Consider the following 15,133-nt stretch of genomic DNA (forward strand, 5'->3'; position numbering starts at 1 on the left):
ATCCAGAGCCCGTGTTTGCCCAACTCTTAATTCTGCATTCGTTATAGGAATTATGAGATTGATCACTCTTCGTTATCTCCACCTTTTCATTCGACTAATATATTTTATTCTATAATTAGAGATGTATGTGCGTGGGGATGGACGTGATCTAACAACAGCGTTTGAGGAGAACCCGAATTTTGTTCGGAGGACTGTGAACATGGTGATATCAAAAGAAAATGGAACTATTGTAGCATCGTTCATTAAAAGCGGTAAGTGACACAACTGTTAGCGAGTGTTTTATACTGTATGAACGACTGATATAACTATTAGCAAATATTATGTTATTTGAACAATATAATGCTTTCTTACGCGGGCTATGTAATTTTTGTATGCAATGCTTGCTACCTTCCATCACCCGATGAAACAACAAAGAAATGATAATTCATTGTTAATATTTATATTTTTATGCATTGTTTTAAAATATGAACTCATTGTTGACTCATTCGTTACGTTAAACGGAACAACCAATGCACCCTTTGACCTTGATGACGCTGTATATTTGGTAATGATTACACAATGATACTAAAACACTGGATCGAACTAATTTGCAACAAACATACATTCATTGTAGCAATTTCAATAGAAATATACGAGAAAAGATTCAGTGAATGTCAAAATGTATTGTATGAACAAGCGATACAACTGCCGAAAGTGTTATATATTATATGAACAAGCAATATTAATGTCATATAACGTTATAATCATATTGTATGAACAAGCGAGTGAACAGCAAAAATGTTATATATTGTATGAAAAGGCAATAGAATCGTCAGAAATGGCGATATAACTGTTGGTGATGGTATACCGTATAGCCTGATGTTTTGATTAGTAGATAATTTTGAATTATTTTGGCGATCGCTTCAGATTCGTGGAACTAAAAATTCCTAGATTTAAGTAAATCAGTTCACATATTCATTGAAGAAATAAATATAAACAAATCCATTAAACTTTTATCCATTAAACGTAACGGTATTACTTGTAGACCCCAATCCATCAGATTAGTGTCCCGTCTAAATTGGCTGTATGGTATATTGTATGGACATGTCAGAAAAGTATAACATCAGTAGGATTTTAACAACATTTCTATTTTCATCGATATAACCCCTTTGAGAGAAATTCTAACATTGTTTGTCATTGATGTAATTATTCTATGCATTACGATCACGATCAGAAACTAAAGTTTATTGATGAATTTACGAATTGGGGTTTTGATCTGGATATTTTGTTTTCCTGAAACAGAGATAACAGTTAAGATAAGTTTAGGCGTGCGGTTCCTGGCTTTGGAGACTATGGTAGATGAGAAGTACAGGGGAGAGGTCACAGGATTAATGGGGAATTTCGACGGAAACTCCACAAACGACTTTCTTCTCCCAAACGGAACTACATTGTATGGAAGTGATGTTGCAACGGAACGCGGCATATATAACAACTTTGGACAACTTTGTGAGTTGTGGTACAATATATGTCATAATACACCCTCATAGATATTCAATCACAGAATCCCGTGGGGATCCAGGTTAGAATAGGTCCCCAGTACCCCCTTGCTTGTCGTAAGAGGTGATTAAATGGGGCGGTCTTTGGGATGAGAACGCAAAAACAGAGGTCCCGTGTCACAGCAGGTGTGGCACGATAAAGATCCCTCCCTGCTCAATGGCCATGAGCGCCTAACATAGGCCTAAATTTTGCAGCCCTTCACCGGCAGTGGTGACGTCTCCATAAGAGTGAAATATTCTTGAGAGGGACGTAAAACAATGTTCAATCAATCAATCAAAGAAGGCGAAATTTGTTTTTTTCTTTCTTGCTTTGTTATGCTTCTTTTCATCTTTGCACATTATTTGAGGAACAAAGACTCTAATGATTAAAAAAGTCGTTCAGGGCAAATTGAATAAATCATTAAAATGGATTAAATGATAGGTTTTATTTTCTGTTATGACTTTTTATTATCACACACCCTGGGGTATTTGAACAAGATCATAATACTAATCTTACGTATGATTCCAATCTTATCATGTGTATCTCTGCGAAATCAGTACTATATTCATAAATCTCTCAAAACTATCACAGACATTGCTTAGCACACCATGCTGTTACATAACATTGTCATTTATACATTTGGGAAGAACTTTTACAACACTTTTTGACGTATATTCAATTAATCTTTTGACTTCATGCGACAAATTGTCGCAGAGTGGGTATTTGACAACACACGTGTAACACTGTTTATGCATGAAGATACGCATCGTGTAACATGTTGGTCATAGTGTAGTGGTAACAATACCTGCATTTCTTACTATCTGACGTTACTTGATGAAGCAATCGATAAAAATGTATTCAGTAAATACTAATTGGTTGGTTAAATATCTAATAAGCTATGTTCAGAGAAAATAGAATAGGATTAAATGTTTTTAAGATGGTCGTCACTGAAAATTAATTTGATGTAGTGGTATTTCATATTTTACCAGTATTATGGATTATTTAAGTCTGTTTTTCTACCATACGATTACTAACAACCCGTCACAGCATGGGATAAGATTTGGCGATAATTCAACATTTCAAACAACTTCAGGGTCAATCAACAGTACCATGTCCTTATTCCACTATGACATTGGATTATCCCATGACGATTACTCGCACCCAGATTTCGTGCCGCTTTATATCGATGAATTCCCAGAAGAAAAAGTTAATCAATCACGGGAGGTATGTGGAGGAGCTAGCGCTACACAAGCATGCATTTTTGATTTCCTTGCCACTGAGGATCGTTCCCTAGCCCAGTCATCAGGAGTTGAGGCTGATGCTTCCACAGCTGACACCGCTAGTCTAGGTCAGAGTTTTGCCTGCTTTGATACTTACATTTACTGAACAGATGAGCTCGTCTTTTGAAAAAGGTATCTAAAACATGAATGTTATTTTCCATTTTTTCTTTCAGATAACTCCATTCCAGAAATTGAAGGCGACACGCAGATTAATGTAGAAGTGAACAAACCTGTTCAAATTGCCTTTAATGCTTCAGACGATGGTGATTTTACTTATGAAATACTTCAACAACCCCCAGGCTTCAGTTTCAACAATACAACTGGCATTGCAACATGGACGCCAGATGACGAAAATGTTGCCAACATTAGGTAACGCCTTTATACTATATATTTCAGTTGAAGGAAATGCTAATTTTCAACAATCAAAGTGGCACTAATTACATCCTTATAAAATGGATTTGGTTTACAGTGTCACTGTGGTGGATGACAAAGGAGAACAGGCTGCGCCGGTAGATGTCGCTATTGTCATGTGTTCTGGTTGCAGTAATAATGGAAAATGTAACTTTAACAATACACGAAGTTCCGGAAGTGATATGTTTAGTTACGCTGAATGCGACTGTCACATAGGATATTCCGGTAATTAGCTATTCATATCAATTTAAAACTGTTCGATGCAGTATTGAATTATGTTAACAAAGGAAAGTTCTAGTTTGATTATGTTCAAAGTAACAAAAACGTTCATATACAGGGTTGAAATGTGAGAACGACACTAATGGTTGTGAACAGAACCCTTGCATCGTTGGTACAAACTGCACAGACTTGAGTCCTGCGGAGGAAGAATACTTTCATCGAGGCTATAATTGTTCCGAATGCCCAGCTGGTTTCTACAAAACCGAGAGCAAATGCGAAGGTACACTCTGAAATTATACCATTATAATGCATGGAGCAATTTGGCACAATGAAACATAATTTATGTTTTCAGCGTTCTGTATTTACACCTTTTGCACGATATGCTAAAAACGGCTCACAACGCCAAAATGTTTATCAAATGGTTCGTTAAAGCACCTCTTATGAAGTACGATTTCTACATCAAAAGAGTAATACAAATTCTCAATAATTTTATTATTTTTGTGTTTTATTTCGGAATGATAAATGCATATATGATAGCTCTGTGTCTTAGCTTCCTTGTGATTTCATGCACGGTATGAGTATCTGATGAGATATGCTTATAAGATTCAGACAGACGTTATACATGTTTCAAGTAAAACAATGTACAGGTATATTTTTGAATATATACATTTTAAAAAATATGAGAAACGGGATGATGTCAGCTTCTTCATCGTCAACTTCCCTTATTTATGTAGCAATGTTCCATTATCACCTGCATATGTTGTTTCTATTTCTCAACTGATTCGATATGCAAGAGCTCGTTCTGAGTATATCCAAATTATAAATTGAGGTACACTACTGACAAACAAGCTAATGTCATAGTGGTTTTAACAGTCTCGTTGAAAGTTGACATTTTGCAAATTCTATGGTCATTATATTGCTAATACAACCTTATCATTGGGTCAAATGCTGTCTGGCGTTTTTCATACCGATTGTTACACTGTTCTTATCACACTGATTTGACTACGGATACCTCCGTTTACCTTATCAAGACAGAGGGCTCAAGGCGGATGTGACCGGTCGGCAGGGGATGCTTACTCTTCCTAGGCTTCTTATCGCACCTCTGGTACATGTGTATATCCAGGGGTATGTGTTTGCCAAATCTTCTATTTTGTATTCCTTATAGGAGTCATGAAAATGATCACTGTTCGTTATCTTCACCTTTATTAATAATTTTTAAATGCGACTAGAAACTCTAATAAACATACCTTTAGAAAACAAACATATATCAGGCAAATGAAAGGCAAAGATAACGAACAGTGATCAATTTCGAAACTCCTATAAGCTGTTTTATCAATTTTGATTGAGATTGGTACTTTTTTCTCTGGTTTCGTTCAAATCTGATGAAATAGACCAAAACGTATGGCGACAGAAGGTTTGACAAAGCAACCACCACACTCTGGAATAACCTTCCAAGTTACATCCGCAACGAAAATTCTTTCGAACTTTTCAAGAAAAATTTAAAAACTTACTTCTTCAGACATGCTTATCACGGTTGTATGTAAGCCATTTCCAGTGACAGTATTACTATTCTTTTTCATGAAACCTTTTTGTATGTATTTGCTGTAGTTTAATCATGATTTTGTGTAAGCCAGTGCTAGAATTCATATTCTTTTAATGAAACGAATATTGTTTTACACTGTTTTAGATATGTTCAATTTTTAATTGTAGTTTATTGTTGTTTTAATGTAAAGCGCGTAGAGTATTTTTTATATTATTATTATATAATGCGCTATATAATTACTGTAAATAATAAAAATGTAAAACAAAATCTAAGAAATGCGATATTTCTTTAATTTCGTCATTTTATTTCAATTTCTTTCTAAAAATGTATTTGTCTAATACATATATTTTTTGTCCGTATGTCATGTTTCTTGATTTTGTATGTACAATGTAGATTTTGAAAAATGTAACAAATAATCGTATGATTTTCGTCGCTATTTTTACTTTAAAACATTATAACATCCCCATATGAGTGAAATATTCTCGAGAGGGACGTTAAACAATATAAAATCAATCAATCTGCATGAGTCTTTTTGGCAGATTTTATTAGATATTTATACCATGTATGAAATCAAATTATTGGTTGAAGCTTGCAATCATTTTATTCGCAAACAAAATGGCATTTTTATAGTTTCCGAAAAGCATAAAAAAGCATGTGATATAGTTCAGTGCATGTGTCTCTCTTTTGATGATGAAATAAGTCTTTATATCAGATGATTTAACGAGCCAGTGAATAAAACGATGGTTTAATGAGCCATCTTAATTTTCAAATGCAGTATCTTAGGGAAACTATGCGCAGTAGAACTTGTACTTTCTATATACATTCAAATACACATTATCAATTATTCTATGAAGCATCATACTTTAAGCCTATAAAATAATCTCTTTGATCTACATATCAAACCTATATCATGCTACCGTAAACTTATGCATATCATAACATACATACATCTGCGGGATTCAAATGATAAACCTAAAACATTATGCATGAAAGGTGAAGATAAGGAATAGTGGACATAAATTCCATAAGCAATACAAAATAGATAGCTGGGCAAACACGTAACATGCAGAAAACTTCTGGATGTGGATGCTAAATTTATTATATCTTAAGGTACGCTGATTTCCTATATATGGATATTAAACTTATAGTATCTTAACGTGCTTAAAACATTTGGATGTTAAATCTGTTGTCCTGTAAATTTTGAATTTACCGGGTGGCAGTAAATAAAATTTACAATATGACAAAATTGTATTTAGTACAAGTCAGTCAATTCAAAATTTACAATATGACAAACCTACAGTGTATATTGTCCTATCGAATATGAATAATTACTTAGTTTGACATCGCCATTCCGGATTTGAACATGTATGTCATCAACACTTACTAGGTGTGTATGATAATGTGATTGATTGGAACATGTTCACTCTGTCATGACCGTTTTTATTGAGATATCCAGATCAATTAATTTCACTTGGAATTCATGACACAATCATTCAATATGTTTTCATAATGCACGTTTTTCTATTATGTATACAGGTTTAACATTAATATAATATGAATAATATTGGCTTAATGTTTGACGGTTTTGCTGACAGATATTGATGAATGTAATGGCACAACAGCTTGCGATATGAAGACAGAAGACTGTGAAAATACAGAAGGAAGTTTTAGGTGTAACTGTAAACCTGGCTATAGGAAAATAGGAAGCAACTGTCAAGGTAAGTAATGTTTGTATCATAATTTCAGATCAAATAATGTCCTGACAATGTTTGACAACCGGTACCTTTCTTTCCTCCAGACATTGATGAGTGCACAGACAGTACGTCAGGATGTGAACAGAAATGTGAGAACACCCCTGGATCTTTCAACTGCTCTTGTGTGACTGGTTTTACGTTAAACAACGACAATAAAACATGTAATTCAACAGGTAATGAATGTTGCCGCGTAAGTCTTGGGATTCGTGTTTGGAATTAATTTGTCGTTAATACACAAATCACCGCTCTTGAGTATAACGGATTTTACTTGCTGTTTTTAAATTCAAAATTGTTTTGGTTTCTTTGCAGGAGTTGATAAATGTACAGGACTAAATTGTGAATATACATGCGACGACGACGATGAGGGGTCGGCAAAGGTTTGCATCTGCCGGACTGGGTACACCTTAGAGAACGCAGAAAACTGTACAGGTAATTGTTTTCTGAAGTGAACTTAAGAAATGTGTATAATATGAACATTTTGATTTTCATTCAATATTACTCCAAGAAACGAATGCATATATATTGAAGGAATGTTTCAAGAAGCTTCTAAATACTCTCGTCACTTCTGGTGACAACAGCTACATAAAGTGTACAACATGCATCGCCAGTCAATATTATGTCATTAAGGTCTGCTACGTCATAAATATCATTTGATAAAGGTCAACATCTTTAGATAAAAGCCTACCGTGTCAGTCAACGGCATAAAATATAAGTTTGTCGTGTCAGTCAACTTCAATATATAACTATCAGTCTACTCAGTCAACGACATAAATTAAACAACTTTACTATCGAGTAATGGTCATTGATACATGCGTTGTGCATTTGTTTGGTCCAAAGGATCTGCATGTATATTATTATCTTGTTTAGATATAGATGAATGTAAGATAGGAGGGGTGTGCTCACAGAACTGTCAGAATTCCGTCGGCTCCTACACTTGTTCCTGCTATGCCGGTTATTCATTGAATGCAGATAAAACGACATGTTCAGGTAACATCTCGCTAATGTTCACAGATTTAATGATTTCACAATATCAATATGGCGTCAATGGCATTTCTCTCTTTCTCTCTTCCTTTCACTCATAATGACGTTATAATTGTTGTGGTTTCAGAATGCGAAACTCCAAATTATGGTGTAGATTGCAAACAAACGTGTAGATGTGGCAAAGGAATGGATAGATGCGATAGAGTAAGAGGTTGTATTTGTAAAACCGGCTGGACCGGAAGTAACTGTGGACAGGATGTGAATGAATGCACCGATGATCCAAACATTTGTGGCGATGACAAAACCTGTAAAAATTTGGAAGGATCTTACGCCTGCAACTGTAGAGCTGGATATACCAAAGTGAACAATGACTGTGTTGGTGAGTTCAACAAATACTGAAATCCATAAAATCAGTCAACAGCTTCTGAAAAGTGTTAAATCATACCATAACCTAAATATTTGTGATAAGAGTAACTTAAGCAAGCTCACGAGGAATGAATACCACCTTTTATAAATCTGTTTGGGACAAGGTTACTCTCATGGCTATGTTATCCAATGCTACGAAAACCGTGTCAGTTAAATCCCAGTGGAAGTTGATGATCCTATGGTTTTAAGATGTTTTATGCATGATAAAAGAATAAAATTATAATTATTCTATTGAAGTTTTCGGATTGATGATTGATTGAATTTTTTGATAGTCATTATGTCACTCATGTATTTCATATTAGACATCAACGAATGTGCTAATGTTGGTTCTAACAACTGTTCGTCCGAGACTACGACATGCACCAATAACAATGGCAGCTATAGCTGTACATGTAAATCCGGATATAAGCAGCTTGGAAATAATCCATATGAATGCACAGGTTAGTGATATCTAAAATCCGACACAAAATATGGGAGTTTCGATCTTTAAGCAGTAAATATATTGTTTCGGTCTTATCAAATTTTAAATTGCTGCAAAAGATGAATAATGTATTCTTCTCCAATAAAGATATTGACGAATGCGAGGTCGGAAATGATGGTTGCAGTCAGATTTGTCAAAACGTAGACGGAGGGTTTAACTGTGAATGTGAATTTGGTTACACTTTGGGCGATGACAGAAAGACTTGTATAGAAGGTACAAACATGAATGTGTATTCTTTTAACCCAATCTTATTACTTTAAATGACAAAGTGAAAGTAAAGAAATGCACAAACTGTAAAAACATTTGTTACATGATTTTCTGATTTTTCAAACTGGGGTATGTTACAGTCCGGGATATTTGTTCCCTCTACCCGGATCTGAATTGTGAATATGGCTGTAAGCAGGACAGCGCCAATAAAAGCATTGCATACTGTTTCTGTCGTACTGGATACCAAATTCAAGCGCAAGATAAGAGGACTTGTGTCGGTATGGTTTTGAATGATCTGAGGAAAAGAAAGTAAATGTATGTAAATTTCAGTACATGGTAGCGCTTTATATACGAATAAATCTCACTTTCATTTTCGTGTTTGTAGATATCAATGAGTGCAACAACGACACTCTGAATAAATGTTCCTTTAAAGACGAATGTGTAAACATCGACGGGTCATATAACTGTTCATGTCCAGAGGGGTATTCCTTACAAAACGACGGAAGAACGTGTGAAGGTAAATGAGAGTATGCCAAGACCGATATTTCTTGCAAACGACGGAAGAATGTGTGAAGCTCCAGGTAAATGATAATGTACTCTGAAGGTATATCAGAAGGACTGGGCATGGGGAAATAGTGATCTTACCAGACGGTAGTTTTATAACTTTTCATGGATTCGTCAAAAATAGGGTTTCATAGATACGTGAGAAGCTAATCTTCATTCGTTTCTACTTGGAAGTACATGTGAATTGCATCTAACACACTTCGTAATTTCTCCTCTTTTGGACAACCATGGAAACAACGAAAGTAAAATGTTGAAAGTATTGTATATTCAAGCCATTGTAAATCTCATTAATGAAAATGAAGATAACGAACAGTAATCAATCTCATAAATCCTAAAAAGAATACAAAATTGAGAGAGGGCATGCAGAGACCCTGAACATACAAGAGAGGGGGTCGGGTGCCCTTGAGAAGTAAGCATCCCCTATTGACCGGTCACACCCCCGTGAGCTCCATATTTTGATTGGGTAAATGGAGTAATCCGTAACCAAAATCAGTATATGAAGAACGGTCTAACAATTAGTATAAAAACATCAGACAGTATTCAACCCCTTTATTACTTGTGTTTGCAAATTGGATCATTATGATAACGACCATACAACATGTAAAATGTGGATTTTGAATGAAAATGTTGAAACCCCTGTAACATAAACTTGTTTGTCGGTAGCCTGTCTCGATTTAAGAATTGATCCTACAGAGAACATGTATTCGTGTATCAAATCAGTTGATAGACATATAAACTATCATACTTGATAAACGACCGTTCCTCACGATATATTAAAGACTTGGCTTTTTGACATCATAGACAGCTGCTTCGTCAACAAAAATGGAAAACGCAAATAATCCTATCTAGTGATCAGTCATCCAACAAATTACTTTGTTAAACGCCACTTTTATTCCACTCACAAGTACTCTGAAGTTTAAATTTAAAAAAAATATGGTGGAGTTCCTCATTGACAATATCTCCGTGGTCTTTGGTGATCAGGTCTTCCAACAGTCTGATGGAATTTCCGTTGGCACGAATTGTGCTCCTTTGTGAGCTGATCTGTTTTTATATTGCCATGAAGCAGAATTTATTTTTAAAAAATCTCTTGTACATGAGAAGAAACAATCTCTTGCTCTGACCTTCAATTCGACATTTAGATATATCGACGACGTATTATATATTAACAATAATAATTTTCATCCATGTCGGTTCAATATACCCCAGTGAACTCGAAATAAAAGACACCACAGAGTCGTCCACATTTGCTTCATACTTAGATATGTTTTTGAAAGTAGATATTAACGGCAAACAAACAACTCAACTTTATGACAAACGGGATGATTTCAGCTTCTCCACCGTTAACTTCCCATATTTATGTAGCAATATCCCATTATCACCTGCATTTTGGTGTTTATATCTCTCAACTGATTCGATACGCAAAAGCTTGTTCTGCTTACGTCAGTTTTTAAATCGAAGCAGGCTACTAACAAACAAGTTGATGGTGCAGTGGTTCCAACAGTCTCGTTTAAAGTCAGCATTTCGCAATTTCTATGGTCCTTACAACAATCTAGTTTGGCAATACAACCTACCATGGGCCAAATGTTGTCTGACATGTTTCACACCGATTGTTAGACCGTTCTTGTTACATTGATTTGATTACAGATAACTCCGTTTACCTGATTAAGATGTAGGGTTCATGGCGGATGCAACAGGTCGACAGGGGATGCTTACTGTTCCTACCATATGTAGGTACCTGATTCCACATCTGGTATATCCAGGGGACCGTGTTTGCTCAACTCTCTCTTTAGTATTGCTTATATGAGTTATGAGATCGATCACTGTTCGTTATCTTCACCTTTCATATACGAACTGGAGTTTTAGATACGTTAACTGTTGGGTGCCCGAATAGAAATTATCCCCTCTCTCTCTCTCTCTCTCTCTCTCTCTCTCTCTCTCTCTCTCTGAACTATACTAAAATGAAGTACTCAACTAGGTGAAGGGATTCCAAGACAGGTATGACTGAGCTACTGTGAATTCCCGTCGTGATAATATCCCGTGACGTCAGTTGAGTCATGTAACACTTTATTTTTGAAAACAAACCATCAAGAAGCCCTATTTGTAAACAAACGTCCGGGTGTTTGCGGACTACAGTGTATCAGCTGAATTTTTTATTGATATACTCGGAAAGAAATGCAAACCTTTTACATGGAAAGTGCTTGGAGGAAATCCATATTCAAACTAAACATGCTATGATTTAACAACACTAGATGAAAACTCAAGCCAGGTCGGGAAATCACAAATAAATACATGGAGGAAGGATTTTTTAAATCCGTGTTTCAATTGTTGTGCACATGAATTGAATGAGCGATATCTTTAATTCAAATGAATTTAAGAGCACTATTTGAATAGTTTCGTGTGTTAGTTATATTATATTTATTGATATTATATACAGTGAATAAAATTTGATTATTAGGAAGTATCTTGGAGCTCCAAATTAAACGTTCCTTATGTAACATAAATGATCATATATATATATATATATATATATATATATATATATATATATATAAATTTCTCATTTACATTTGTGCATAACTATGTGAACATTATCTTGCACAACCTTAAAAGAGAAGGCTTATATGGGCGCTGCCTGCTGCCTAATCCTTTTTATTTTATTCGTAATAAAATACTGTTAAAAAACTAAAAAGAAAACAAAAACATAAATAATAGCTCTCCCTATTGCACCCAAACGTTGCCACTGTTTATGTGCAATGAAATAATTTATGCACATAAGTGAATTTTAAAACGCATAAATCTTCAATTAGGGACTATTTCGAGGTGGCAATGTTATATGAATATCACATTTGCGCATACTATATATAAAAATGGAGTATCATTTGATATCGTGGAGGGATAATATATAATTATCTTGCAAACATTTGACAAGAAATGTTTTAATATATACAGCTTATCACTTGATAACAGTAGTAAGTAACGCCAAAATATTATATTTTTCCCGCGATACAATTATTGTGACGTACTTTTTCATTATGGTATCATATGGTGCAAAGTGCACAGAGGTACATTTACATACAGCACTGTGATTTTTCTCGGATAGCCTTAAAGGTTCACGATTTTTGAAAAAAAAAATATTTTGCATTTTTGATGATAGGCAATAAGAATATAACTCATTTAGTGGTGACAGCCAAAATTTTGACCTTATGAATGCAAGAATAAAAGCAATATTTTAGCTTAAATTTGTGTTATGTAAACAAAGACTCGAGTCTTTTTATGTATAGAAACAAACCAATGAAATATTAATTTCGTAATAAAAAGCATCTTAATTTTGCACAGTCACAAATTTTAACTTTTAGATGACACATTTCAAGTAAAGAATGCTTGAAATGTGAAAGATATAATAAACTTAGATCGATATCCGTCTCTTATGAAAATTTCTTAAATAATATGTCACAGTCTTTGTTTACAAAACAAATAATAAACTCTCTAAAATTAGCTTCTGTGATAATGTACAACCTTATTTTTATGTGAAATATTTTAAACACATTAGACAGTAGATTTTGATCATTAAAGGTGAAAAACTATATTTTGAGGGGAAATCGTGAATCAGTCCCTTTAACTGAACAGCATAATCCTTTATTTTTTATATTGTTTGACAGAATGCAATGGTTTCACGTATGGTGTGGATTGTAAAACGCCGTGTAACTGTGGTTCTGGTGCTGAAAGATGTGATAAAGTGAGAGGTTGTATATGTCTGGATGGATGGGCGGGACAGAAATGTGATTCGGATATCGACGAATGCGAAACCAGAAATCCATGCACAGGTGCTTATCAGTTGTGCAAAAACAAGCCGGGATCATACGAGTGTAGATGTGCCCCGGGATATAACGAAACGTTCCCAGGGACATGTGAAGGTTTGTATATAATGTTTGACATGTATATCAAAGTTAATGCTTGGCGTATCTGTCCAAATCAACTTCGCGTAAATGAACTTTAATAAAGATCATATAGGAAAAATCATTAATCTGTAATATATACATGTATATAGAGAATTCAAACTTGTAACTATTGCAAATACATTGAGATTTATTCTACGATAATTAACTGCAGTGGAAACCAAAAAAGCGGATATAATAAAATGTATACACAGGAGTGGAGTGACTTCCCTCTATCAGATCATTGGTCAATTAGGAAAGTTGCAGTTAGAATCATCGTGTATACCTTCATCGATGAAAAAGACAAATTCAAAAAGAAAAATATAATTGATAAATGCCGAAACTACCACGGTGGTCAAAGCCTAGCTTGAAACAGTTACAGCAATTTCCTCAACAAATTCTACCAATTTAAAATACAATTGATAAATGCCGAAACTACCAAGGTGGTGAAAGTCTAGCTTGAAACAGTTACAGCAATTTCCTCAACAAATCTTACCAATTTAAAATACCTTAAAGGGAAGGCAATCCAGAAGAATTTTACATTGTGAATGAAGGATTAATTATATGATAAACATTTGTCATGCTATTCTGTTGATATACGGCCTATATAAGCCTCATCACTAATTTGAAAACGTTGAAAATTGAAATTCCGGCCATCTATAAAAGCTGCCATGATGTGAAACACTTTTGTATTCAAGACCACAAAAATCAATAATTTTGACGTCACATCGTCTGTTCCGGTTTTGATGAGATTCTAAGAAAGATGTGTATGTGGTAGATTTTATGAATACATATCTTGATGCCTTCTTGTCAAGCAGTTACATGTAACTACACTAATGCGAAGGGGAGATGTGAAAAAAGTTTTTATTCCGAAATTCCTGACCCAATCAATTCACCTGAAATAAAAAAAAACTATGATGTAAACTGTGGATCCATCATTTGCGTAATGGTAAGTTGAGGTTCGAGACATTTGTATGAAGAAACATGTACCGTCTGCCTGGTCAGCGACTCGACTGAACGTCTTCTTTTCTCAATTTCTTCTTGCGAAAGAACGGGCTCAAATATATACGGCTCCAAACTCAACTGTTCGTGACTTGACATGTTTACAGTGCTGTTGATGAAATAAACCGGAACCGATGGTGTGACGTCATAAATTAAACTTCAATGGCCGCTCTCTTAACGGCGGGTAATTTAAAATATATGATAGATTAATATACATTTAATCGTTAATCAAAGATTTTTGTTGTTAAAGACAGTCATTTACGATAGCAATAAGTAATACTTTATTCATAAAAGCAACAATGTGGTTAGGGTTGTCTTTCCCTTTAATTACATATGTAAACACAATTTAATGAATTAATGGTTTTACACTTTAATATGTTAAATTGTAACATCAGCCTATGGTCATAGCTCCCCTCATGCACACGCCGGTCTATCAAGTGCCAATCATAGATAAGATACCGTATGTATTGAGCAAAAATATATCCAATAATCAAAAGAAATATTTCAGATATTGATGAATGCAAAGGCACCAATCCATGTAGCCAAGTGTGTACAAACACTCCCGGAAGTTACTCCTGCAGCTGTAATGCTGGATTTATATTGGTTGGAACGTCACAGTGTGATGACTATGACGAGTGTTCTGCCCCTGTCAGTCCCTGTGATCAAATCTGTGCCAACACAGTAGGCAGCTATAAGTGTTCCTGTAACCCGGGATTCCTCCTGAACACGACAACGAGGGTGACCTGTTACGGTAAAGTGAACCAAGTGTGAACTACGCTTTTGTAATAGCAATTTATACATTGTCAACTGTAATA

At 34.8% G+C, this 15,133-nt stretch overlaps 1 protein-coding gene across 1 annotated transcript in view; it reads left to right on the forward strand.

The window, feature by feature from the left end:
- The window catches only part of LOC125646912 (uncharacterized), a 324,296-nt gene that overhangs the window by 269,975 nt on the left and 39,188 nt on the right, over positions 1-15,133 (forward strand). Inside the window, exons 360-376 of the mRNA XM_056139838.1 lie at positions 120-251; positions 1,282-1,485; positions 2,609-2,863; positions 2,969-3,164; positions 3,265-3,431; positions 3,544-3,705; positions 6,564-6,686; positions 6,767-6,895; positions 7,032-7,151; positions 7,590-7,709; positions 7,831-8,082; positions 8,432-8,569; positions 8,698-8,823; positions 8,958-9,095; positions 9,203-9,334; positions 13,041-13,295; positions 14,827-15,069. Coding sequence (XP_055995813.1) covers positions 120-251; positions 1,282-1,485; positions 2,609-2,863; positions 2,969-3,164; positions 3,265-3,431; positions 3,544-3,705; positions 6,564-6,686; positions 6,767-6,895; positions 7,032-7,151; positions 7,590-7,709; positions 7,831-8,082; positions 8,432-8,569; positions 8,698-8,823; positions 8,958-9,095; positions 9,203-9,334; positions 13,041-13,295; positions 14,827-15,069 — 2,892 coding nt within the window. The remainder of the gene's footprint in view (positions 1-119; positions 252-1,281; positions 1,486-2,608; positions 2,864-2,968; positions 3,165-3,264; positions 3,432-3,543; positions 3,706-6,563; positions 6,687-6,766; positions 6,896-7,031; positions 7,152-7,589; positions 7,710-7,830; positions 8,083-8,431; positions 8,570-8,697; positions 8,824-8,957; positions 9,096-9,202; positions 9,335-13,040; positions 13,296-14,826; positions 15,070-15,133) is intronic.

The sequence above is a fragment of the Ostrea edulis genome, chromosome 6 (genome assembly GCF_947568905.1).
Source record: "Ostrea edulis chromosome 6, xbOstEdul1.1, whole genome shotgun sequence".
Taxonomy (NCBI): Eukaryota; Metazoa; Mollusca; class Bivalvia; order Ostreida; family Ostreidae; genus Ostrea; species Ostrea edulis.